At 42.7% G+C, this 24,419-nt stretch overlaps 10 protein-coding genes across 10 annotated transcripts; 5 read left to right on the forward strand and 5 right to left on the reverse strand.

The window, feature by feature from the left end:
• Positions 1 to 422: 422 nt before the first annotated feature.
• BDB00DRAFT_868479 (ribosomal protein L23/L15e core domain-containing protein) lies at positions 423 to 1,114 on the forward strand (the record flags this gene model as incomplete). Its single annotated transcript, XM_053126476.1, has 3 exons — positions 423 to 512; positions 622 to 903; positions 1,001 to 1,114. The coding sequence occupies 3 exons, from the start codon at positions 423 to 425 to the stop codon at positions 1,112 to 1,114; spliced, it is 486 nt and encodes a 161-aa protein (XP_052983707.1).
• A 50-nt stretch (positions 1,115 to 1,164) lies between these two features.
• BDB00DRAFT_623664 (aspartic peptidase domain-containing protein) lies at positions 1,165 to 3,561 on the forward strand. The gene is made up of 10 exons (XM_053118069.1): positions 1,165 to 1,581; positions 1,667 to 1,688; positions 1,767 to 1,963; positions 2,043 to 2,084; positions 2,195 to 2,246; positions 2,334 to 2,528; positions 2,627 to 2,694; positions 2,777 to 2,864; positions 2,940 to 3,139; positions 3,224 to 3,561. The coding sequence occupies exons 1-10, from the start codon at positions 1,390 to 1,392 to the stop codon at positions 3,371 to 3,373; spliced, it is 1,206 nt and encodes a 401-aa protein (XP_052983708.1). The 5' UTR covers positions 1,165 to 1,389; the 3' UTR covers positions 3,374 to 3,561.
• Positions 3,562 to 3,748: 187 nt separating this feature from the next.
• BDB00DRAFT_734364 (uncharacterized protein) lies at positions 3,749 to 4,798 on the reverse strand (the record flags this gene model as incomplete). Its single annotated transcript, XM_053118362.1, has 1 exon — positions 3,749 to 4,798. A coding segment is annotated over one exon (1,050 nt), but the record flags the coding sequence as incomplete, so codon positions are not given.
• Positions 4,799 to 5,642: 844 nt separating this feature from the next.
• Positions 5,643 to 6,851, forward strand: BDB00DRAFT_623743 (mitochondrial K+-H+ exchange-related-domain-containing protein). The gene is made up of 3 exons (XM_053118070.1): positions 5,643 to 6,126; positions 6,210 to 6,417; positions 6,504 to 6,851. The coding sequence occupies exons 1-3, from the start codon at positions 5,869 to 5,871 to the stop codon at positions 6,830 to 6,832; spliced, it is 795 nt and encodes a 264-aa protein (XP_052983710.1). The 5' UTR covers positions 5,643 to 5,868; the 3' UTR covers positions 6,833 to 6,851.
• A 766-nt stretch (positions 6,852 to 7,617) lies between these two features.
• On the reverse strand, positions 7,618 to 8,346 carry BDB00DRAFT_804468 (uncharacterized protein). Its single transcript, XM_053122117.1, has one exon. The coding sequence runs from the start codon at positions 8,180 to 8,182 to the stop codon at positions 7,697 to 7,699; it is 486 nt and encodes a 161-aa protein (XP_052983711.1). The 5' UTR covers positions 8,183 to 8,346; the 3' UTR covers positions 7,618 to 7,696.
• A 3,417-nt stretch (positions 8,347 to 11,763) lies between these two features.
• BDB00DRAFT_936271 (ribosome maturation protein) lies at positions 11,764 to 12,439 on the reverse strand. Its single transcript, XM_053129225.1, has 2 exons — positions 12,199 to 12,439; positions 11,764 to 12,109 (listed from the first exon to the last, which is right to left on the reverse strand). The coding sequence occupies exons 1-2, from the start codon at positions 12,338 to 12,340 to the stop codon at positions 11,949 to 11,951; spliced, it is 303 nt and encodes a 100-aa protein (XP_052983712.1). The 5' UTR covers positions 12,341 to 12,439; the 3' UTR covers positions 11,764 to 11,948.
• A 541-nt stretch (positions 12,440 to 12,980) lies between these two features.
• Positions 12,981 to 14,653, reverse strand: BDB00DRAFT_881666 (major facilitator superfamily domain-containing protein; the record flags this gene model as incomplete). The annotated part of the gene is made up of 7 exons (XM_053128095.1): positions 12,981 to 13,007; positions 13,241 to 13,279; positions 13,361 to 13,647; positions 13,734 to 13,827; positions 13,855 to 13,991; positions 14,062 to 14,200; positions 14,408 to 14,653. 7 exons carry the CDS (start codon positions 14,651 to 14,653, stop codon positions 12,981 to 12,983), a joined length of 969 nt encoding a protein of 322 aa, XP_052983713.1.
• Positions 14,654 to 17,419: 2,766 nt separating this feature from the next.
• BDB00DRAFT_804474 (eIF3 subunit 6 N terminal domain-containing protein) lies at positions 17,420 to 19,657 on the reverse strand. Its single transcript, XM_053122118.1, has 7 exons — positions 19,515 to 19,657; positions 19,277 to 19,394; positions 19,017 to 19,171; positions 18,807 to 18,911; positions 18,572 to 18,694; positions 17,936 to 18,490; positions 17,420 to 17,855 (listed from the first exon to the last, which is right to left on the reverse strand). The coding sequence occupies exons 1-7, from the start codon at positions 19,605 to 19,607 to the stop codon at positions 17,709 to 17,711; spliced, it is 1,296 nt and encodes a 431-aa protein (XP_052983714.1). The 5' UTR covers positions 19,608 to 19,657; the 3' UTR covers positions 17,420 to 17,708.
• A 233-nt stretch (positions 19,658 to 19,890) lies between these two features.
• BDB00DRAFT_868488 (uncharacterized protein) lies at positions 19,891 to 20,736 on the forward strand (the record flags this gene model as incomplete). Its single annotated transcript, XM_053126477.1, has 1 exon — positions 19,891 to 20,736. The coding sequence occupies one exon, from the start codon at positions 19,891 to 19,893 to the stop codon at positions 20,734 to 20,736; it is 846 nt and encodes a 281-aa protein (XP_052983715.1).
• Positions 20,737 to 23,333: 2,597 nt separating this feature from the next.
• Positions 23,334 to 23,940, forward strand: BDB00DRAFT_734101 (S-adenosyl-L-methionine-dependent methyltransferase; the record flags this gene model as incomplete). Its single annotated transcript, XM_053118357.1, has 2 exons — positions 23,334 to 23,407; positions 23,529 to 23,940. Coding segments are annotated over 2 exons (486 nt in total), but the record flags the coding sequence as incomplete, so codon positions are not given.
• Positions 23,941 to 24,419: the final 479 nt, after the last annotated feature.

A 24,419-nucleotide genomic window follows, 5' to 3' on the forward strand; every position in this document is an offset into this window, starting at 1 on the left:
ATAGTGTCATTGGCAATAATATAAAGAGACACATGCATATAGATTTATTTAAAGCAAGTAAATGACAACCTTAGGCTAATATATACTCATATGGATACTAGTTGTGAGGGTAAGGCACTTGCAACTACGCACATGATGAGGTATTCGCAGTTGATATAGTTTGCTTTTATACTCCAGGCTATGTAGAGTTACTACAAAAATTGATTGAATGGTTCAACACTTTGTCACGCATGAAATTAAAGAAAGAGGGCGATAGGAATCACGCCTTTTACAATCTGCATAAGAACATTTGGCTGACCTGCCTTATCAGTGGTGAGACGAGTTCAAATTGCTAAATTCGGGAAGCGGAGCAGTTTTAACCATCCAATGGCCGGAAACTAGGCAACCTCCTTTCTCGAAATCCATCACCATGGTAAGGGCACATGGGCGATAGCGACGAAAAGCAAAAGAAGGACAGGGAGATTGAGAGTGAAGATGTGGATGAGATAGATGGAAAGCGGATGGATGGATGGGTGGATGGGTGGATGATATTATTTTTTGACTTTCACGATGACCAACATTCTCGAGACGCTTGGAGAGACGGTTAACGACCAACACACATGCACGTTACGTTATAATTAGGCTGACGCCGCGACTGTGACCATTCGCACCCGTAAGTTCCTTACGAACCGCCTGCTTCAGCGCAAGCAAATGGTGGTTGATGTCATCCATCCTGGTCGCGCCACTGTTGCCAAGGAGGAGCTCCGCGAGAAGCTCGCAAAGATGTACAAGGCCAACAAAGAAGTTGTCTCTGTCTTTGGCTTCAAGACCCACTTTGGTGGTGGCAAGACCACCGGCTTTGCTTTGATTTACGACTCTGCTGAATCCCTCAAGAAGTTCGAGCCCAAGCACCGTCTTGTCCGCGTACGTATCTTACATACACGAGCCTTTGTTTTCTAGGAAAGCACCAGAAAAGACAACACAAAAATATACTGATACAACGCTTTGATAATGATAATAGATTGGCCTTGCTGAGGCTCCTAAGGGTGGTCGTAAGCAGCGCAAGGAAAAGAAGAACCGCGCGAAAAAGCTCCGTGGAACGAAGAAAGCCAAGGCTGCTGCTGGCAAGAAATAAACGATTTGGTCTCTGGTGTATTCTGTATTATTCCTTTCTCTTTTACTCTATCAAATACATTGCCGATCGCATCTTTTCTCTTGTCTGCTTAAAAAGGAAGGAAATTTAAATTGGAACGGCATTCCCGGTATCGGTTGGCTCGGTTAGTTAGTTGTGGATCAGAGGAAGAAGAATGGTGTGTGGATGAATATAAATACTGGCCAAGGATTAAGGGAAGGGCACGTCTTTTTTTCTTTTATTCTGTTGGAAGGACTCTACACGTATACCTAGCAGTAATGTCGACCTGGTCTTCTTTATCTTTACTGCTGACAACTGCATTAACGATTTGGAGTGTGGTGGCTGCGGATGATGGATTTATTTCGATCCCCTTCGTTGGTGTCGATCGTAAAGCAGCCCATTTGCCCGCATGGGGGTTTCAAAGAGCTGGCGCGACTGTGAATGTGCCTTTGGAGAATATTGATCTGGCGGTAACTATCGATTGCTTCTAGTTTGGAGGTCTGTTTTATGATGATGATATTGGCAACTTATTACTACATGATACAATTACCATAGTATTTAATGAACATTTCGATCGGTAACATAACAGAATTTGATAGGATGAAATAACCCGATGATATATGAAACTTAATGCTTTATGGGTATATATAAACAGGCACACCGCCTCAACCATTCACTTTGCTTTTGGACACTGGATCTTCCTCGACATGGGTTCCCTCAAAGGGATGCGGTCAATTTTGTGGTTATCCACCACATACCTTCTCGCCTACGGAATCCGACACATTTAATACAACCAATATGCTGTTTAGTATTCATTACGGAGAAGGTTTTTCACGTGGATACTATGCCCAGGTAACGTTACACTACTAAGGCGTCTTGGCTATTGTTTCCCAAACATTCTAAAGCAGTGTCTATTACGCATAACCTTCAGGATACCGTCACGCTCAACGACGTAGTCTCTGTTCCCGATGCTGTAAGTTAGCTAATTCTTTTATAGAGAAGGTGTTTGTTATTGTGGTCTGTGCGTGTCGCAAAAGGCATTGCTTTTCGAACTTTTCCTTGTCTACATACTTTCTGTCGTAGTATTTCGCTGTGTCGGATTTCAATGATGGTGAACTGAGTATGGATGGTGCAGGTATGCTCATCGAAAAACGTAAAAAGCATTCTAAGATTGTATAGGCATATGATTGCTAATAAGAATTACGACGGCATTATTCTCAAGATGGTATTCTTGGCATCGGCCCAGATGTGCTCAGTCGATACAATAATCCCGATGATGTTGTGGTTCCAACGCTTGTGTCCAGTATGCATAAAGCAGATGTGATACCCAACAATACATTTTCAGTATATTTTAAGGCACTTGAAAGCACAGAAAAGAACATAAGCCGTGTCAACGGCGATATCATCTTTGGTGGTGGTAAGCTGTCTACTTCTACTTCACTTGTCAAACTATCTTAAAGTACAGTGTGGACAATTCATATCAACTCGTAACAATGGATTAATGAAAAAGCATAGTTGATCTTTCTAGAGTTGAAAACGAAACCATTTCGTACATGCCAATCACATCGCATAGTGACTTTAAGGTTTGTCAAACTACGAAAGCAGAGGAGGGAGATGATTTTAATCGCCAGAGTGGAACAGGGTGCTTACATTTGGCCGTATTAGGATTATTGGGCTGTGGATATTGACTCTATTTCAGTCGACAATGAAACCGTATCGTACAACCCCACGTTGCCTGCCCTCGTCGACACTGGTTTGTGTTTCAATGTTTAATGAGAAAAGACGAGAATGGAAGATAAAATTACTCACATGAAGTCTATCTTTACAGGCTCCACACTGATCTTCCTGCCCAAAGAAATAATCGATTCAGCGCTAAGCAGAGTAAAGGGACTGGCAGTCGATTATAGCGGTCAATATTTAGTCCCCTGCAATACCGAGGACCTTGTACCTATCACTTTTAATATGGGTGAACACGAATTTACGTTGCATCCACATGAGTACATTGTTCCTTTGTCCGTTGGAGGCACTGTAAGTTTATTTGAAACTTTTCACATACTACTTGTATGGCTCAATTTAAAAGGCACGGTCAATAACCGCGGAAATAATGGATAGGTCTATCAATCGCAGGAATACTGCTACACTTATTTGCATGAAGCACCATCGTTTGTGGATGCCATTCTTGGTTACGGATTTTTGCAACAATTTGTATCAGTTTATGATGATGAAAATAGACGTATTGGACTTGGACGTGCTACTTACTAACAAGAAGAATATATTCTATCATATCTCTGTTGCTTGGTCGTTTTTTTAAATATAAATTTTTAATACCAATGTTTGCGTTAAAGTGCGTGCGCAGTATCTTGTATTGGTTGCTGATCCCCGCTGACAGTATAACTATGAATGTAGCAAATCCCACCCTTGAAACAATAAGTTTCCCTTCACATGTGTGTCAAATGCATACCCATCGTAACCACATGGATAGACAGCAAATTTAAGCATCCCGCACCACCGATCACAAAAACATATGTCCGAGTATCTTGAAAAGCAAAACTCTTCACAAGACCATCTATCGCTCGTTCTCTTTTTGCGTTTACAAACTTATATTTGGAAAACAAAGACAAAGGAAATTTTCCAGTTCTATACACAAAGCACCTTGGCAGGTACAACGAAACCATGTTCCGCATCACTAGGGTCGTTTGCAGTGAAAGCGGGGGCTATGACCAACAGCACAGTACCCTCTGCCTTTCCTTTGCTTGCAGGCTTCATACAGTCGCTATCGAACGATGCCACGCCTTCTTCGATAGGCAGCACATCCACAGGCAATTCTTGGCCCTTGATCGCCAGGTTTAATTTCGCCGCTCGGTTGATGATATTAGCGACCTTCTTTTCCTGGTTAGCATCGTCTTTAACTTTGGGACACACTCTGCCTAACATCTCGAGGATCGACTGCACAATTTGCTGTTTAGCCTCTTCAATCATGCTCTCTTCATCATCCGGCTGCTTCGCTACCAAAGCACTTGCTTGCTGTCGCAGCCGAGTAGCCCATTCTGGATTGCGTTGGGCGAACCATGCCTCGACTTGCTGATATGCATCGTTGATCGACACGCCTGGATGCAGTGGCTGGCGTAGCAACAATTCCAAAAGCACCTCAATCAGATATTTTTCAATAAGCAGTCCAATGTATCCTGTATCCAGCGTCTCCTCGCCTTCTTTCAGCAATTGGCCCTTGATGACTTCTTCTTTGTCCGGCCACCGCTCGAGCGCAAATGCCGTTCCTGCTTCTCTGTCCACTTTGGACCGCAGACTCATGCACAGGTTACCGATTTGACTAAATAGATGGCTGATTTCGGATTGGACCGTCGATAAGTCGTCGTCCGTCGCGCGAATTTGACGTACGTGCGAATAGTAGTTGGTCTCCATCCGCTTGTATTCTTGTTTCTTTTTCTCCATGTCACTCAACAAGCCATGGTGTGCCATTTGTAGCTTTTCGTATTCTCGTCGTTGCTCTTCCAAGGCATGTAGCGTTACTCGTTGCGTCTCACGTTCCTGCTTGCGTTCCCGCTCTACGTTTTCCATATACTGTTCTTTTTCGTTTTCAATACGTTCGACAATTTCCTTGTGTATCATGAGCGATTCGGACAGCGATCGAATGTACAGCTCCTGGTCAGACTCGGAATACGTCACTCGTTGACGGTAATCGTAGTCATTGTGTGGTCGCTTGTTGCTGTTGATGCTGTTGCTGCCTGGACTGCTCTCGGATTTGCGTGTAAACGATGAACGTGCAGGCGAAGGCGAAGGTGTGCTCTCTGTACTGGCGCCATGACTGTTGCTGTATTCGTCTTTCATTGTGTGCGCAACCGTGTTGTCTAATTGTTGCTGTGGTGGTGGTGGTGGTGGTGGTGGTGGTGATTGCTGTTGCTGTTCTTGGTTTTTTTCAGAAGCTGACATGGCGAGATTGTGGTTAAAAGAGGATTGTGAGGTAACAATTTTGCTAAAATAAGAACAAATGTCTACTAGTATGTGCGGAGCACATGCCCAAGGCCGAAAACATTTATCCCGATGGGGACGGAGGGACTAGACCCACTCGGCACTCGGATATCACGCCCTGTTCATGCTGTGCGTATGATATGGATCTGCATATAGTACGAGGTCTCCAAACAGCACCCAGATCGCTTAGCAGTAATTATGGTTGCCTTATTTTCCATAGATCTTGTAAAACGCATAATTCTACAGTCAACTACCGACGACAGTAACACATGGACCGTGCGACCTTGCTATCAAATTATTCTTCGAGCATCAGTGTAATAGCTCCTTTTCGGTCGCTAATTACCATCCAATATATAGTACGCAGCTGTTGTGACATCAAATGATATCGGATAGTGCTTACTTGAGACCCAGAGTACAAAAATTCAAGGAGTGATACGTACGCCATTTCTTTGTTTCCCTTATACTAGCCATAAACTATAAGGAGCAAAAAGTTCAACGGTGGCACTAAATAATCAATCAAACCTGCCGCAGAGCCACCGGAACAAAATGTTAATATGTATGACTCACCCCGCGATTTGTGATCAGTAGTATTGACAGGCAGCAGCATGAACAAGGCTGTCCACCACCGCCAACACCCAACGATTTCGGGCCGGAGCTTGCCGCCGCAAAAGTCACGGCATGAAAATGCAGCACTCCCTACTATACACTAATAAACGCCGCCCAAGCTTTTTTTCTGTCCCCGGAATCTCTTTTTCCCTTCCTTAATCCTGATGAGAGTGTTTGCGATTCCGATCCTTCGTAACAAATGGGCATACTATTGCCAAACTACAATACCTGTCAATTCACGATTGACTCAAGCAGTCGACTGGTCTAGCAAGAAATGGGAGCAACTGGGTGAAGCGGAGCCAACAACTTGGAAACGGAAATTGTACGATCGCGGAAACAACTTAATGAACCAACTCGACTATCAAGAATGGTTCTTGAAAAACGTACCTACGAAAGAAGCTATCGAGTATAATCCAGAAAAGGTAGGTTTAATTATAGGAGGAAAGGGCAGTTCTAAGTTGTTGGTATATAAAGCTGATCATGATACCATACAATATGGGACTAGGTTCGCGTTTATCATGCATCGTGTTTGGACAGCTTGGATATCGAAAAAGATCTACAGCTGCTGCTTAAAGAACGCGAGCCGTATCATAAAAAATATTTGTACTATTCCGCTTACTGGGTCCCTATCGCCAGCACGTTTGCCATTGTTCCGATCATCCCAAATATACCACTCGCATATAATCTCTTTCGTTTATACAGTCATTATAAAGGTAAGCATATTTGACTGTGCTTTTTGGCACCTGTAACGAATCGCGCACACAGACTTCACTCTAAGTTTTCTCCTCTTCAATTATAGCATACAAGGGAGCACAGCATTTAAAATCAATATCGCTCGACTATGCTGCATCTCCCGAATTAGACAAGTTGCTTGAGGGTCAGTCTTACGTAACAGCAGACGAAGTGACGTTACCGCTCGAAGTTGAAAAACGATTTGCCGAATCGTCCAAGCCCAACATACAAGAAGTACTGAACCAAGATATACCGGGTGTGATTGATTTGGAAAAGATCATGGCAATATCGCGTCATAATGAATCACCAGGGATGGAGGTTGAGTTGAGGCGTGCTCGGTATCAAATCCTCGCTCAAATTGCCAAACAACGGTTCTCACAGCAGCAGCAAAAATAGAGTGGATACATACATATATTCACATATACATCATAGAGCTATCGTAGACCCTTCCCCTTCGCTTTTTTACATACATTTTCCAAACGTACAGTTGTTCTAAAATTAATAAAAATTATTAGTTGCAAAGGCTTCATGATCGTAATTATCCCAAAAGCCGACCGGATTCACCTTGGCTACAGAGTGCCCCAGCCGTTTTAATTTTTTCACGGACACGTGACCTAAAAAAATAGAAACCCCGCTCGAAAAAATTAAATAGCCGGAAGAGAAACGCCAACTTATTCTTTCTAGTACATTGTTCTTTTCAGATCGGCTTGAACATCCATCCACTCCTACATAACATATCACATGGTGTCTATGTTGCACTCTTATTTACTGGATAATTTATACACATTCAGGCTAATACGCGGTTTACTTATTTTGTTTTGCTCACCAAACGTGGATAATATTGGTTATCATATGAAATTAAGAGTATAAAGCAAGCAAAAAGAAAATAATATGTAGACAAAGAAAAAAAAAACAAGAGAAGGGAGGAATGACGTCAATAATGTAGTGGGAAAAACGTCTGCGGAATTTAAGAAGGATAACGCGTAAAGGGATGATCATCGCTCATTGTTCTTGCTCGTGTTCGTCTAGCTCAATTGTCTAACTACTTGCATGTATCCATCAACATTATCATTTTCGACAGCATCGTCAAACAATTCCCGTTGACGTACTCCAAGTATAGAGCGATAGCTATGGATACTATCGCTTAATTCTTCTAGAGCACGAGCAATCCTTTGCTCGGCATTGCTTTGTCTTGCCCAATCGTCGCTGTCATAGTGAACTTTGTAATTGTTGCTGTTGTCGTTGTTGCTGCTGTCGAAGTCAACGCGGTTGTTGGATTGGCTGTTTTTCTTCCTCATCGGAGGTAAGAACAATTGCGGAGGCAGAAGATGCTGCTGCTAACTGCAGCTGATCAACTAGTGGAACATGTGATCCAGAACCAGAAACACTTAAGCGTGGGCGAAAAGTCTCAGGAGAAAGAGACGTATGTTCGGAAGAAAAAGAAGATGATGAAGAAGGACGACCAGGAGAAGAAGGAGGACTAAAAGGTGATAATGACGGATTCAGAGTGGCATTCTGTTGTTTATTGGTTTGACGCTTTCGGTGCTTGCCCATTTTGTACCAAAGAAGTAAGAGAAGAAGAAAAATGAGCTGCGCGTACTTTCTCAGCACGTCAAAGCCAGGTTGCAAAACCACGTGGGTTGCCAAATTTAGCATGACTTCCGTTTGACACTCCAGACATGTGTACACATAATACAGCATATCCGGTGGTCCCCATAGTGGGTGAGCGCGGAAAGCTCTGAGCATTACTATGTCAAAAAATAATCCAAACAATGAATACAGCACAAAAAGGCGCGTTTCATATTAATAAATTCAGAATCGATATGCAAATGCCAATAAATATAATCTATAATCAACTGTAATATTATGTTCAACGTGAGGTATAATTGTTTGTATAAGCTGACATCGGGTGCCATCATAAGTTATACGCTTTCAAGAAGCGATACTTCTTAAAGAAAAAGTTCTTAGAAAATCATAAAGCCGAGCACCCTCTCAAGATAATCAAAAGTGTGAGCTGCCTCCTCATCTTTTGCACCACTACATGACGAGGCTCACTATGCCCAATTGAACTTGGAAATGCGAGAGGCGATTATGCGTACGCACGAACTTTGCCAAGAGCTTAGACCATCAAACACGAAACAATCGTACGATCCAAAGACTGCCGAATTCCGTCAATGGTGCGAAGACAAAGGATTTCATCCTATGACATGAGACCAAGTAAATGGTGATAAGCTACACGCTTTCCTCCTGGATAAAGTAAGTATATTGTTTTTGCGTTGCTTCTTAGCTAGCTAAATGGGCTAAATTTTGTTGCTAACATCATCATAATAACTATTGACGCAGGTTCTCGGTAGAGCACGTCGTACGACTGGAAACAAGCGTCCTGCAGACGACAATGAAAGTGAAGAAGAAGCTGTCCTTCGTGTTGGTTTTTCTACCGTCGAGCAATATGTCAGCGCCATCATCAAACTTTACAAGGACCAGGTCGAAATGGGCACAAATATAATTAACAACAATCCACGAATCAATGCAGTCAAGCAGCTGTTGAAAAATGCAAGAAAACTGGAAGCGCGCAAGCGTCGCGATAACTATGAAGACCGTGCCGCAGGTACACTCTTGGATGGCTACTCGACACTAGCAGAACTAGGAACAGTCGTCGACTATTGTTTTCAAAAAGACAGAAGTGAACATTACAGAAACGCGCTGATGCTACTGATATCCCGCTTTTCTTTGATGCGTGGTGAAAACGTCCGTAATCTCGAGTTGGCTGATGTACAAACAATTCCTTTGCAACGAGAAGGACCAATTCCGGATATCGAATGCCCTGCCTTGGTTCTACTCTTGGATCACGGTAAAAAAAAATCAGTTCGGCAACAGCCAGCATGGATCCGCGATTCGCAATGCAAACATTGAAGTATGTCCTTGGATGGCTTTGGGCATGCATCTTTTTTACCGTTGGCACATCGAAGGTGAACAGTTTCCGGACATGACTGCATCCAGGACCTGGTATAATATCAAACTATGCAAGTCCAAGCCTACTGATTTAATCACAGCGATCACACCAACTGCCCACTACAAGGCCATCGATAACGCTTTCAAAAACGTCGGTATTCGTAGCAAAGCCAAGACACACGCTGGACGAAAAGCAGGTGCAAGAATGGCAGATATTGGTGGTGCTGGTGATTCGGATATCCGTCGTGCTGGTCGGTGGACAAGTGATTCTATGGAAGGATCGTATCTTACAAACCTCCCGCGAAGATTGCTACGAACTATGGCCGATTTTTCACCGGATGGTGGTCGATTTTACCTTCCTCGTGACATTGTCAAGCCTTCGACAGAACTCTGCCGCAGAATTTTCCTTTGGATTGAACAATGGCAAGAAAGGATAGATCAGAACGAAGTCGATAGTACGATGGCGGCAGATGGATTTCTGATGTTGCGTGTTTTGCGTGTCACATTTCTACTAGATTCAGTTTTAATGCAACAACGACATCCTGGTCTTTCTATTTGGGACGCGCCCATATTCAGTGATACGGACTACTTGAAATTCAAAGATTGAGTGATTTAATAAAGCTGATTGAAATTGTTCCTGTCATATGAGATGGTGTTGATGTGCTTTTACGAGAGTCAAAAGGGTACTTTGACATATAAAAAGAATCTGGTATGTATAACAATGTGCAAAAAAGGATATATATACGGAACTATCGATAATTATGAAATCTGTACACTCCGTCTAGCCATGAGGGCGTTGATGAAGATGTTTTTGCTGCTATTGATGTCACGGTGCGTCACTGCACCGCAACCGCGACATCGGTACACTTCTGCACCACCCATTATCCGCGCGCCTCCACAGCTCGAGCAGGTCACTGTGGTATGTCTTCCTTCTTGTTCAACGACTGTTGCACCACGTACAGCAGCTATACAACAGCGAAAAAAGAAATCAGAAATTATTAAGTTCACAATTAACCTCGTCCATAATTGTTTTTATCTCATGTGTGTTAACTAACCTCTCTCTTTCAGCTTCGCACGAAACTGCATTGGCTATATAGCTTATATTTCAAAATTGCGAAAACGGATAGTATATTGTTGTGAGCACATGCTTCAAATAAAGAAGTGACATAGCTGTTTACAAGGTCTTATCGATTCTTCGATTCCCTGTTCATAAGTGAGGCGTATGTATAAAGGATCTGAGGGTGTAATGTCTCGTTGGCACAATCTATGTATCACCCGTTTGGGTCTCCATTTATCGTTATTAACTGATATACTGTTTGATAAACGGTGAAGCTACTTTCCACTATTTCGGTATATACATCTCTAGTGTAGCGCTATTCTATACATATAAAACGAGTGTATAGTTGTGAAACCTACTACAATGTCTTCTTTATCACCATTCTTACAACTACATAATACACAACTTTTATCCTTAACATTTTTTCTTTCAAAGATAAATAAGACGGTACTTATTGCATGTCATTCGGCTCGTATATCATGATAGATACGTAGTAGTAGCACCCACGGCTATACATATTTCAAAGAAGAAATGATGTGTTCAAGTGATGGTTTATTTGGTAGAAGAGGTTTATTTATAAAGGAGCCGTTTCTCATGCAATATTTTTTCTCTACACTTTTACACCAGAGTTTCTCTCCAGACACACGCACGGCAAAATGAAGAGCGCTGCTACTGTCACCTTGATCTACTTTTATCTTCTCAGCATTGCCATGATGGCCTATGGAGCATCTCAATCGAACGACGTCTCTGCTGCAGAAGCTGCTGCTGCTGCCCCGGCGCAAAACATGCTCGTTGAACGTAAGAATTTAGCAAAAGCTACCATGATCTAGTGTTGAAAAAAAAACGCTTTTGTGGACACTTTATTTGGAAATGTGTGCACTAATATATATATAATTTACTATATGCTGTACCGATAGCAAGCCAGCAGTGCCTCCCTTCCTCCTGTGTCTCCCTTGGCTGTTGCTCTGGATCCTGTCCGTTCTGGTGCCGTCAATGCAATATTCGATTCACCTGTTAAATCGATGGTTCAAGGACACGCAGCCATTGCAGTGTAGCCAACCTTTTCGTGTCATGCTTTATATATGGACATAGCTCCGTATATACTATTCCTTTCTCAATTTCGAACAATCTATAAAAATGAAAATAATAAAAATTTGTCGTTGTTGTTATGCGTACATAAGTTTCAGTCCTCTTAATCCGACAATGGTTATTACTAATGCGATGCCTAGTCCTGCCAATATATGATATACAACATTCGTTAAATGGAGAACCAACCATTTATTTACACGGCTAATCCGTACGTAGTTACAGTGTATCACTGTATTCTCGTATATATCGACATTATCATGATGTGCTTTCCATTGCTCTCAGTAAATTAAGTAGAATGTGTATACTGTATATGTACAAGTGGATGCTTTATTGTTTATGGAGCATAATGTTGATTGGTGATTGCTTTAAGCAAAATGTTTAGAGTATTTTCTGTCATCACCGTCAAATGATAGTTTACTTTGCAACAGAGCCACCCTTCTCCTCTCCGGATTCCACAATTTTACGTACGATATCGTCCGTATTTGAAGTGCCAAATTCGCTCTCGAGCACACCATTGGCGACACGAATTGCTTCGCCTGTGCTGCTTTGGTTTGTGGTAGTAAGAACATCGAATGCTACATCAACGAAAGCAAAATAGCCATCAGATATATTGATTCCAAGTAGTTCCCTTTATCCCGTTCCACCTCTTGTTTTCTCCTCTTACATTGGACAACATCAATCAATGGAATAGTCTTGTCCTTTCGCCACTTTTGGGCCATGCCAGGGTTGGCGACAATAAAGAATTCTTGACCGTTTTCGCCCTTGTAGACAATCTTGGCAGCGTTTTCACCAGAGGTACCGTGCATTTTGGTTTGATATGAAATATGAGTATGGGTGTGTTCTCGTGATGAAAAATTACAAGATATAGATTGGCGTGACAAAGGGAATCAGCAGGTCTCTTTATATAGTTTTAGGAAGAGGACAGACAATTTATTCTGCATGTCTAAACGTCAAAATGACTTCACCGATTACCATAAAGAGTAAAGTCTGGGTTTGGGCTCGGAGAAAAGGCCAGCGTACTCTCCCACAACAGACCGCATTTTCTTCTCTGCTCATAGAAACGTATGGATTCTTCATAAAAGTTTTTTTTTGTATATGCCCGTTTCCAAAATAAGTATAGTGTCAATGCTTTTAGGTCGATGCATTGCATATTGTCGATCTGAGTAGCTTTCATAGCGTATAGTACGCTTTTCAAGAACGAGAGAGTAGTGTATTTTTGACACTAAGATCGAAAGCCGCGAAACGCTTTACTAATTAACAACAGCTAGTATGGACTATGCTTTTCGATGGCAGCACACTCACACACTTGAATGATACGAATTGCTGGCGACATTATACTTCTATGTATACAACGAACAACAATCACAAACAGATAAATTATTATATTTCGACACGCAGTACTACGCACTATCGAGGCTATTGTACTGTGCCTGAGATACATTTTAATCACAGAAAGTATCGGTAGTCTGGGTGCTATATAAATTAATTCTTATATCAGGAACATGAACAATACACGTTATGGCTACTGGTTCAGCCTTTACCTTATCATCATACACCTTTTTTCTAGTCGCATCCGCTACCGCTTTACGTTCTTCATCCGTCATCTTGTCGCGGTTCCTATTTTCTCGTTGTAAAGCAAACCTTGTGGCCAAAGTCGTTAAGATCAGGCACCCAGCCAGTCCCACCATGATAGAATGTCCACGGACATAGTGGGGAGCATCATCAGCACGATAAAATTGACCGCCCTGTTGGATTTTGCAAAAAACTTAGATCAAGGTTTCAGATCACACTATGACGTTATTTAATATGCCAGAAAAAAAACATACCAGTGGAGAGCCAATCCCTCCGGTTGCAGTTATAACGGCGAGAGCCACTGCCCGCTTCGTCTTGCCTCCATAATTGTTACTCACCCAGGCCGTTCGAACACATACAACACAGCACACTCCCGAGACACCGATGCATACACATACATACAGACCTGCAGCAGCTGAAAATCTCAATGCAATAAGCAGTGCGAACGCAATGAGAGACACGATGGCGCCTGCGACAATGTGAAGGCCACGTTCTTTGAAATGATCAGAGCTGCAACAATATAATATGGAGGCGATTGTGGCTATTATTGTATATAAACAGCACATGAGAAATCTTTACGTGTCCTCGAAAAGAAAGGTGTTGTATAGCAACAGTTCAATTGCTTACATGCCAAATATGGAGGAGCCGTCATTGCTTGTGTAAGAACTCTGTCAAAACCAAATCCACGTATGATGATTGGCAAAAACATTCGAATGCACCGCTGTAACGTTTGTGAACAAAATGTTACCAGGATAAACGCGTAGGTTTTCCAATCGCGGAACACCTCGCGAAACTGGTCCCAGGAAACCCCCTTTTCTTGATCGTCTCCACTGTTGTCTGCTGCTAGTCGATCAACGACAATCTTGCGTTCACGAGCATTCAAGACTACATATCAAAAAGGAAATCACTTAAGTAGAACGCAACTGATGCTTTAGACGTAACGATATTAACTTACATTTTGCCGTTTCCGGACCTTCTGGTAGTAGCACATAAAATAGAACACCGAGCACGATTGCTGGCAGCGCTTCAATAATAAACAGCCATTGCCACCCTGCCAACCCTCTTGCTCCGTCTAGATGGACTATACCATATGCCTAAGTTTTTTCGACGATAAGATTTAGTCAGCCTCTAGCATCCACTGTATCCTCCTTCATCTGATCCATTTTACTCTATGAATAATTACCAGGAAACCACCAATAACCTATTAAACATAATATTGGTGACGCATTTAGTATTAGGCACCTTCATTCGTCATCAAACATTGAGACCACTCAACAGCAGAAAAGCAAAAGCTTACTCACGCCAGCTATGTTTCCTGAACCGGTATAGAATATGGCAAGCCGAGCCGACAGATCACGTCGCGTAAACCATAGCGACGCGTAGTAAATCGTTCCTGGTTGCGATCCGCCGGAAGCCAGTCCCAAGAAAAATCGAGCAGTGATGAGTTGGGGTCCAGTTTTTACTGCAGATGTTGCAGCCAGAATGGTGCCCCAAGTGATCATTAGAATCGGCATCCATATTTGTGTACCGAGCTTCTTGAGTGCCATGCTTGAAGGGATTTCGGATACGATCTATTTATTAACCTTTCGTTGAGATGGGTGGTAAATTACGCTATTTATACGCTATTTTTCATATATACGTACAAATCCGATATAAAAGGACGACAATGCCCAGTTGAACTGGTCGTCTGTAATGTCAATATCTTGCGTCAGACCCGCAACTTGAGCATTTCCTAATGGAAGGCGAAGGGCAATGAATGGGTTATACTCGTATTTTCAATACAAAAACTGATGCTATGTATTTACCGATATTGGTGCTGTCGATGATTGAAAACAATGCTGAAAGGAAAAGCATTGGTTGGACCCAATAGTCGATTTTCCATCGAATCCTGCGCCATTCCTTATCCTCGTCGTCGCCTTCTTCAGAGGAATTGATTACGGAATCTTCGCCACCCGTTTTCCAACGTTCCTTGGTCTCCAGAACAGATGCGCTGCTTTGAATTTCTACCTTTTCGGAAGTTTCGACGGCTACCGCTGTGTTTGGAGCAATGCGATGAGCATTTGTACGTTGAGCGTTCCCATTATCATTTTGATTATCCATGGTAGGCTATTACGCACATAGACCACGGTACTTAAAGTTTCTTATTTGTTTGCAAAGCAAGTAGGAAGAAACAAGAGGTGACAGTGATAAAGTGGGAATGAAAAGGCTTGTTTTTTAGCTGTAGCATGGAACGTGATCATCCCTCATCAATGTTTGTTGCACTAATGTCGCCAATCTAGATATTCTCAGAGCCCATTTGTTATTGCTGTTATGTAGATAGATCTTGATCCGATGAAGCCATCTGACCCTATATTTTAGCCTAAAAACAAATTCGATATTCTGTAGGCGCGTGATGATGAGCATGATTAAGCTCACATCCATATCCGAGCTTTATGAACTACGCTGATGTGCCTGATCCAAGCTTGTTTCCTTATGGTGATCAGCAGCAGAGCACTAATCCATACATGTCTATCATCAGCAGTACAGCAGTACCACAAATGGAAAAGGCACATGTTTCACTGTATATTTTATTCTGCGTACAACCATAGCGGGACCGACTACTGTATGATATGAAACAAAGCTTATCCCTGGATTTACGCCACAATGCAACGGTAACGTAATACAAGTACCTTTAGTATATGTTCTCGGCTCTTACACCCTCAGCTTTCTGCCCCGTTTCCATTTTGTTTTACGTAATTTTTTTTCCAAGTGCAACTACATACTTCGTTTTAGCAGTATCAAGGGAGGACTACATTTCTCCTAGCAGTAGCAACCGGAATTCGCCGGGCCTGGATTCGCGTACCACCAATGTACGTATGTACATACGTGTAAATGCACGGTTATGTCTCTGTCACTGTAAGTTATATGAACAGGAATAAGTGGTTGAACAGATAAGCTCATAATTAATATCACATGGCGGGTTCGAAGGGTTTTCTGTACATACAAGTTCGCTATATTAGTTATCGTCGTAATGATGTACTGTATATGCTACAAGTTATTAAGAGTAAAGTTAACTACACAGTAAAGTAAACACAAATATAAGGAGGTTCTGCTCCAGTAAATAATAAAAACACAGCGTTTTTTTACGCCACCCTAATTATCCCATGTAAAGCATAACATCCATTTTAGGCATAACTGGCTGCACAGAACTCGCAAGTACCAAGTTGTGAGCACCTAATGCCAATTGAGTTTGAATCAAAGGTTGCGGTTATAACATTCCCAGAGCTGTTATCTAGACTTGTTTTTAGCGATCAGAATTTCGCTTTTACGATGTAAGTGGGCTTATGGATGTGAGTGATAAACTTCATCTTGTATGCTGATAACCTCTCGCTAATATGCGTAGCAGTGAGCACACGTCGGTCCGGTGTAGAAAAGTACGCCAAGGTGTTGAAAATAACTACGGCTTAGATGGTGTATTTAGCACAACATTGTCATGAGCAGAAAAGGCGACAGGCTTGTAGCAGTGGAAACCATGGAAGTATCAGCATGCGAGTGGAAACCTGGAAATGCTTTGTTAGAGTTGACGAAGAAACAAGAAACGAAAAATATGCGCACAACAACCGCTTGTATATGCAACGCATTGACAAGACTACTTTACCGTGCTGTGTTGATGACCCGTCAGAGGTTGCTCACGTGCTCTATACAGATTGGACTGGTAGGTTCTATCATTCCTATTGAATGCTTAAAATACAACTTACAAAGTGTCTCTAAAATGAAAGGAAGCGTTGGAGTATTCGTCGGGTTGCCTCCTTAGATAATACGCAAACACCTACTCGGAAGGTAGCGTTGTATCTGGCTATGTTGGCGAATTCTACAAGCACATTTGACAAAATAACCGCGTTTGAACGGTGTACGAGTTGAGCAGCTCAATAATAAACAGAAGAGGCTCCAGTGGAGCAAGAAGATTATATTGCGGTTTCCACATAACGCGGCGCTTACAACATATTTCAGTAAATTATTAAAAATGTGTTCTCAGATGTTGAAATTATCAGGATGCACTTGTGTAGAGGTATATGTAAGGTGCCCACAAATATGGTTTGAAAAGCATCAATAAATAATGTAGAGTTTTCACATAGTACTGTACATATGTGCTCAACTTTTGGATTCTTGGTCGTGTCATTAATAACCTCTGTTCGGCTGCACAGTAGTAGTTTCGATTTAAAAGCCCAGTTGTATAAACAGCAGGTTCACGTGTCCTATATCACTCGATGTTTCGCGATTGCTACAAATGAGGCAGTAAACTTGTTCGAGTTGGCTACATTGGTTTATCTATGCAGAAAAGCTTGCCACCGTGTCGCATTTCTATTCTCCCTTGACTTCATATCATTTGACATATAAACAATAGTATTTTGTAGATGACTATATAAATGCATGTAATGTAATGTAATCAAAGAAAACAAAAAACGTAAGCTTTTTTAATCACACAAGGAAAAAAAGAAAGGGTGAGTGAGTGAGAAAGAGCGCGCGAAAGAAAAGAAAACAAAAGTGTGGCTACAGAGACTAGTGTGCGGGAGAGAAATAGAGAGAGAGAGAGAGAAAGGTAGTTTATATGAGTTATCGTTTTTAAGCGGTCGTTTCTTTGGATGCGGCCTGATTTTCGCGTCTCTTGATGGCAGATGACAGGACTTGGGAACGGAAGGAAAGACCCTTGGTGCGTTCAATGACTTGTTGATATACAGACGTGACAGGCGGGTTCATGATAACAGTGTTCTACAATCGCAAAAGGAAGCATGATCAGCCTAATCTTCTCTTTGGACACATTTTGGCCCATGGTTTATCCCATTATTTACCTCTTCGAAATCGATCTTTGCATCCACACGCGTATCCCGGATTAAGTTAACGATCCACTTTTCACCCTCTTCTTGGTCCAAGTTCAAAGTCTGCGTCATATCCTTGATGTTGATCTTTTGATGGATGCGACAGTAGGTTTCCGAGATAAACTGTCGTGCGCTTTCCATGAAATCCTCCTGGATGTCGTTCAAGAAGAAATCGTTGGCAAGGACATCCTCGCATTCCTTCAACTTCTTTTGTGCGCCGTCGAAATCAAAGCGGACAAAAAGTGCTTCGACAAACTCGGTGACCGGGTCCCGGTATTCGTATGCCTCCTGTTCGATGATCTTGACCAATTCCTTCATTTGTGCCTTTCTGCGTTTGCTCGTCACAACAGCTGCGGCAAGGTAGCGCAGAACCCATGGACATGAGGTCTGGATCGTGTTGATGTATTGAGGGGCAAAGAACATGTCAATGATGCTGTCGCGACCCTTGGGGTGGTTGAAGACGATGAACAGCGACCAGTGAATCAACCATGTGCGCTGCTGGAGTTGCTGAAGAGGAGCGACGCCACTCTGTAATGTATTTCACTTTGTTAGATTGTGTATCATATAAACCAGGTACAACCATGTTATGCTTCCAGAACGAACACTCACCTTGTGATCGATCGTCTCTCTCAACTTTTGCAATTCTTCCAATGCAACATCCCAGTTACCGGTCAGAATTTCTGCAGCCATCTTGCCCCACGTTGCAGAGAAGCATCGCTCTTCGTTTGTTGACTATATAAAATACAATAGCGCGCGCAATATACATTTAGCGAAAAAAAAAACAATCTACATCGCATCCTCTCCTTCAAAGAGATAGATATAATCGTCCATTTTCTCTTCTTACCAGTACACGGTAATGGTACAACATATCGGCAGCACCACCATAGCTACCACAGTCAAATTCGAACTGACCATTTTCGTAAAGGATATCGATCGTCTCTTCGGTAAACTATATGCACCATTTGTTCCATCCCAAGAATTAAAATCGTATTCTCGACAAATTTCAACCCATTGCTCTTTTTGTTTCCCTTTTCTCTATTATTGACCCTCTTACGTTGTAGTTTTCCTTGAGAGTCTGCAAGTTTTGAACCTTATCCTGACGGAGGACCGAGATCACCTCGGGCTTCTCGAGGACTTGCATGACCTTTTGAACTTCGGCTTGCAACTGCTCCATCTTGGCCAAGACTTGCTGTCTCTTTGCCGCGATTTCTAGAAAAAATGATAGGAATGTGTGCTATTATTACACCGCGTCTTATCTATCCGTGAAATGTCGAAGGTCCTGTGAATTATGTTTCTCTGGTTTACGAGGCGTACCCTTGGGCGTTTCGTCTGTGTTGTTGATCTTTTTATGCAAATCGAGAATGAAATCAGCCATGTTGGAGTTACGGAACATTTCATATTTGGCCTTGAGCAAATCGTCGACTGCATACAACTAGTAATGTTGCAGAGAACACGTAAAATAATAACACGGGTCAATTTCTCGGTCTAGAAGCTCTCCATCGATCGTGTATAAATAATGCAGGGAAAACCCAAAAAAAAAAAGGAGGGGTACCTCTTTGACTTCCAAAAATTCCAAAAGAGGGAACACGAGATGGCGATCCAAGAAAGGGATCATGCGCATCGTTAGGTCATGTTCGGCAGCCATGTTGAAGTTTCTTTCGTTTTCCAGGTCGGCGGGGAAAGAGCACGAAAGAGAGAAAAAAAAAAGTTGAGGTAGTGAAAAAACAAGGACTACCGAAAATGGAAGCAAGCAGTCACCTTCGCCACCGACAGACAGTAAATCATTCATTGACAGCTTGTGAATTCCTGCATGCAAGCATGAGTTTTCAAATATGATGAACCTCCTCTCTCTCTTTCTTTTTCTTTTCTTCTTAAACTTTTCATAAAGTATTTTTACGCTCAGGTGCACACACTGCCATATCTACATCATGTGTGACAACCCTGTTTCGGACGACGCCATCATGGATATATCGACCGATGACAACGACGTCGTTCATGCTGCCCCTGCTGCTCTTCCTGCTTCGACGGGTTCTTCCTCCATCAACACAGCAGCCGGTTCTGGCAGCACTGAAGGTGCTGGAATAAATACTGGTGTGCAATTGAGCGATCTCACCAAAAGCTTCAGCCAGCTACAGTTTGCTCAGAGACATCAGTCAAATGAGGATACCTTCAACGACCATGAAGAACAAGGCAGCAACGAAAACCATAGCCTCAAAAGCTACGAGCACTATCATGGAAAGCTCCTGGATTATGAAGAAGTTGTCGAGTACGAAGAAGAAGATGATGACATGGGTGCCAGCAGTGATGTTAGAATCGAGCAAAACGAGTCTGAAGAATGCAGCAGCGACGATGATGATGATGCCAATTGTAATCCTTACAGCCGCGATAGCTACTCTATTGTGTCGCCCTTTGACGATTATGATGATGATTATGATGATGAAGAGGCGATGGATTATGATGACGACGAGGAAACAGACAATGTTGCTGCCATTGTTGACGAGGATGACGACCAAGCAACCGTCACGCACACACTCCATCATTTCCAAAGAGCTATCACCAGCGTCAAAATCGCGGTGAAACTTGTCAACCATGCTTCGGCGCGCCAACGACACGTCTTTAACGGCGATTCCTCGTCTTACGCAATTACTTTACACAGATCTGCTCTTCTTAGTAACCTGCCTATCGAAGAGGTAGCCGAGGACCGGGACCTGAATGAAGAGGAGTATATTGAAGGAAGAGAATGGGACGATCATGGCGACGAGCGCCATGCTTAGGAGGAATACCAAGAATACCCTTTCTTCATCTTTCTGCATCGTCTGTATAGACCTTGATTTTATTGACTGATGTATAAATATCATTACTTTGCTTGTAAAATTATAAGAAAAACGCTTACAAAAAATCTTCACAATGCATAATAAAAGATACATACGATATGAGTCTCGTGCTCTCATTTATACAGTTAGTACTATATATATGCTCAATGATTGGCAGCATCATTAAACATAGCACTGTAACAGAGGGCAAGAATGGTAGTACTGATATAGTCATTACATTCATCTTTGTATCTGAAGCGTTACCACCACCATACAGGACCATAATGTCACTATCAGAACCTTAAACAATAAGCCGGTGGTCTGGTAGTTTCTTCTTGCACCAACAATAGCAGCAACAGTATCGCCAACAAATACAAAATAGATGCCTGTCACGAACAAAAAAAGCAATCTTCAGCAGTACTATGTTTCCTCAACGTGTTATTGCGCGACGCAAGAAGATAATTATTACGACGAGGTGGACGAAGACGAGGATCGTTACTACTGCAACAATGTCCCCTGTATTATTAAGGCGTATGACAATGAAAATGATGGCCAACAGCAGCAAGAGCAACACGAATATGATTACCGAACGTCACCCAACGGCTTATGGGGAGCACAACAGCAATAGCCAACAATATTATCAAAAAAGCTACAGTAGTAGTGCTGTAGAAAACTGTTGCTCTTACTGCCACAACCCAACATCTCAGCAGATAGAGAAGCCCGATCATGTTCACAATTACGCTGCTAACAATTTTGCTACGACAATACTCGCAGCATTATTGAAAGAGACGGGCAACAAGGTGGCCCTCAACCGGAAAACAATCGTTGCCATTTCAATGCATGGTACGACTATGAGCCGTCGTCTTTGGGTAGTAATGAGAGCGGAGAAGAGGAACTGGTGTTGCCACCAACATCAACCGAGCGCTAGTGTAATCGGCCACCGTACTGTAATAACATTTATGGCGCATCATCTTGACTCTACACTCCTAACATGTACTATTGTTGCTGCGACGAAGTTTCATACCATCTGGACGCCATAAAGCATATGAAAGCAACGATCTATTTAACAATATACATTAATGATAAGGCTACATCAGTGTTGTTGTATATAAACAAAAAGGCTTCATTTGATTGATGACTGACTAGATCTCATCATCACTGCTATCACCGTATTACATTGGATCGAGAAGGGAAACAGACCAGCGAAGCTTTGCTAAACAGCGTCTTGATCAGCCAGAAGATTTTGCATGAAATATAATGGATATACTACTTGCCAGTATTTTCTTTTCTCTTCGGACTCGAATTTGTAATTTGCCTCGAAAAATCATGTGAAAATCCGTAGCACTTTAATACCACGACATTAAGCAGTGGAGAGAGGGCTACATACATAGCAGTTGCACGGGTTAGTGTGAAAATCGAGATCCTCAACAAGAATGAGTGGCGGAACATACGCTGACAAATCGGTCCAAAGGTGTGTAGCCGTAGTACATGTACCGAACGATTTGGTGAAGATGATAGTTTGTTCCTTTTTGAATTCTGTCCATTGCATAAGTGAAGAAAACGAAATAATAAAACGCGCCTTATCAAGTGCTACGGATCAACAAAATTATAGAGACACGTGTCATCGTTGGGGAGCCCGCTATAGAGCATAGGATTCTTCTTCTTCTTCTTCTTCTCTGGGGACATAGTGACAAACAGTAGATAAGTGTCGAAACCAAACGATCTACTAAAACCATGTGATTTGATTCGGCGACTCTTCTTGTTTGTCATCATGCAAGACGTCTCGTTCATTCGAAACTATAATTGACGTTCCGCTGAGCACTTTTTCATTTCCCACGTAGAGTTTTACCTTTTTTTTCCTCCCTCTGACAACGCACTCCTCTTATGTTACAATAATACTATTACTTGTATCAGTCTAATAATAATAGTAGTAATCTTTATAATAATAATAGCTAATAATCCTGTTTGTATATCACATACACCTTTTAACTCTAATACAAATGCGACGAACAAATACCGAAACTCCAAGTTCGCTCCAACGGCGCAAATCGTGGTTCCAGAACTCTACATTCGCTAATTTATTTACCGGACAACGATCACCACCAAGGCAGCAACGCCAACAACAGCAACAACAACAAGAGGAAGAAGAAGAAGAAAAAGAGGAATTACCAGGACAACAACACCAACGTTTTCACCACTCAACACCACCACCACCGCCACCATTACAACGGCACAATCGATCGCGATCGCTCGACGTCACTTATGGTGCCATGAGTAATAATAGTAGTCCACAAGGTGGTTCGCCGCATAGTAGTCACCATTACCCTTCTCCTGGCAAAATCGTGTCCATTATCCATAGAGCGAAACGTCACGGCTTGAAACGATTACCGACAGCGTCGGATCTGCGACAGCTCAATTCGAAATTATCGTCCGGAACGGCGCCATTGCCAGCGAACACGCACGAAAATAGGGCACCGTTAGACGCTGCTGCTGCTGCTACTGCTACTGCTACACACCACGGGGAAAGTAGGGCGACACACAGGAATGCGACACAATATCTACTTTCGACGGGGGAGGAAGAAGCGGAGCGAATCCAATTGAAAAATGATTTAATCAAACTTGCATTTGAAGGGTAAGACCCCATGTTTTTTTTTTGTGGGTGAGATACAACACCAAGGCCAACAATAAGGATGAACGTCTATTAACTTGGCTTCCAATTTGGGGGGGGCGGCGGCGGATGCTATTCATTTTAGAGAGTTTGCATTACCCATTGATTTCCACAAGATCGAGCACGGGCGTGTCCTGGATGTAGGATGTGGACCGGGCCATTGGTGCTTTGACTTGGCCCAAGACTATCCTCGTTTGCATGTGATAGGTGTAGACAATGTCAACATGTTTCCCGACCCGAGTTCAGTTCCGGCCAACTGTGAGCTGATCAAGTACAATGTCCTGGACGGCCTGACCCACACGCTGTTCCCAGAAGCATCCTTTGACTGCATCCACATCCGGTTCATGTGTCTTGCGTTTACAAGGGAACAGTACAGCCAAGTGATCGACGACTGCTGGCGGTTGTTGAAGCCTGGAGGCTATTTGGAGATCTTGGAGATGGACATGATGGTTTACTCGCCTGGCCCAGCGACTGAGAGATTAAATCTGCAAGGTAAACCAAAAGGGTGTACCAGTGTGTAGCAGCAACATTTCATCTTGGAAGAAAGGGAGGAGAGGGGGGGGGTGGTGTATAATTTATAAGGACGTGTCTTGAATTTTATTTATTTATTAGTCGTGGAAGCTGCACGGAGCCGCGGATTGAAACCAAGGCTGGCGCGAGAAATCACTTTGCTGATTCCGAAAAATGCAGTGAACAGGCTCGAAAAGTATCGGTCGCTTCCTATTGGTATCTGGGGAGGACGACTCGGTGTCCTTATGCGGGAGGATCTATCGCATGTGCTGTCTAACAGTCATGCCGCCGTCAACGAATACAACCGGGCCCATGGCAAGTCGGTCGATGAGAAGCTCGACATACAGACATTCCAAAGCCAACTGGCCGTGGCCTTGAAAGAGCTAGAGCAATACCATAGTTATAGTAATTTCCACATCATCATCGTTCAAAAGCCTGAGGAAGAAAGAGAGCAACGTTCTCCACC

This window comes from Zychaea mexicana (genome assembly GCF_025766255.1).
Source record: "Zychaea mexicana strain RSA 1403 chromosome Unknown BDB00scaffold_9, whole genome shotgun sequence".
Lineage (NCBI taxonomy): Eukaryota > Fungi > Mucoromycota > Mucoromycetes > Mucorales > Lichtheimiaceae > Zychaea > Zychaea mexicana.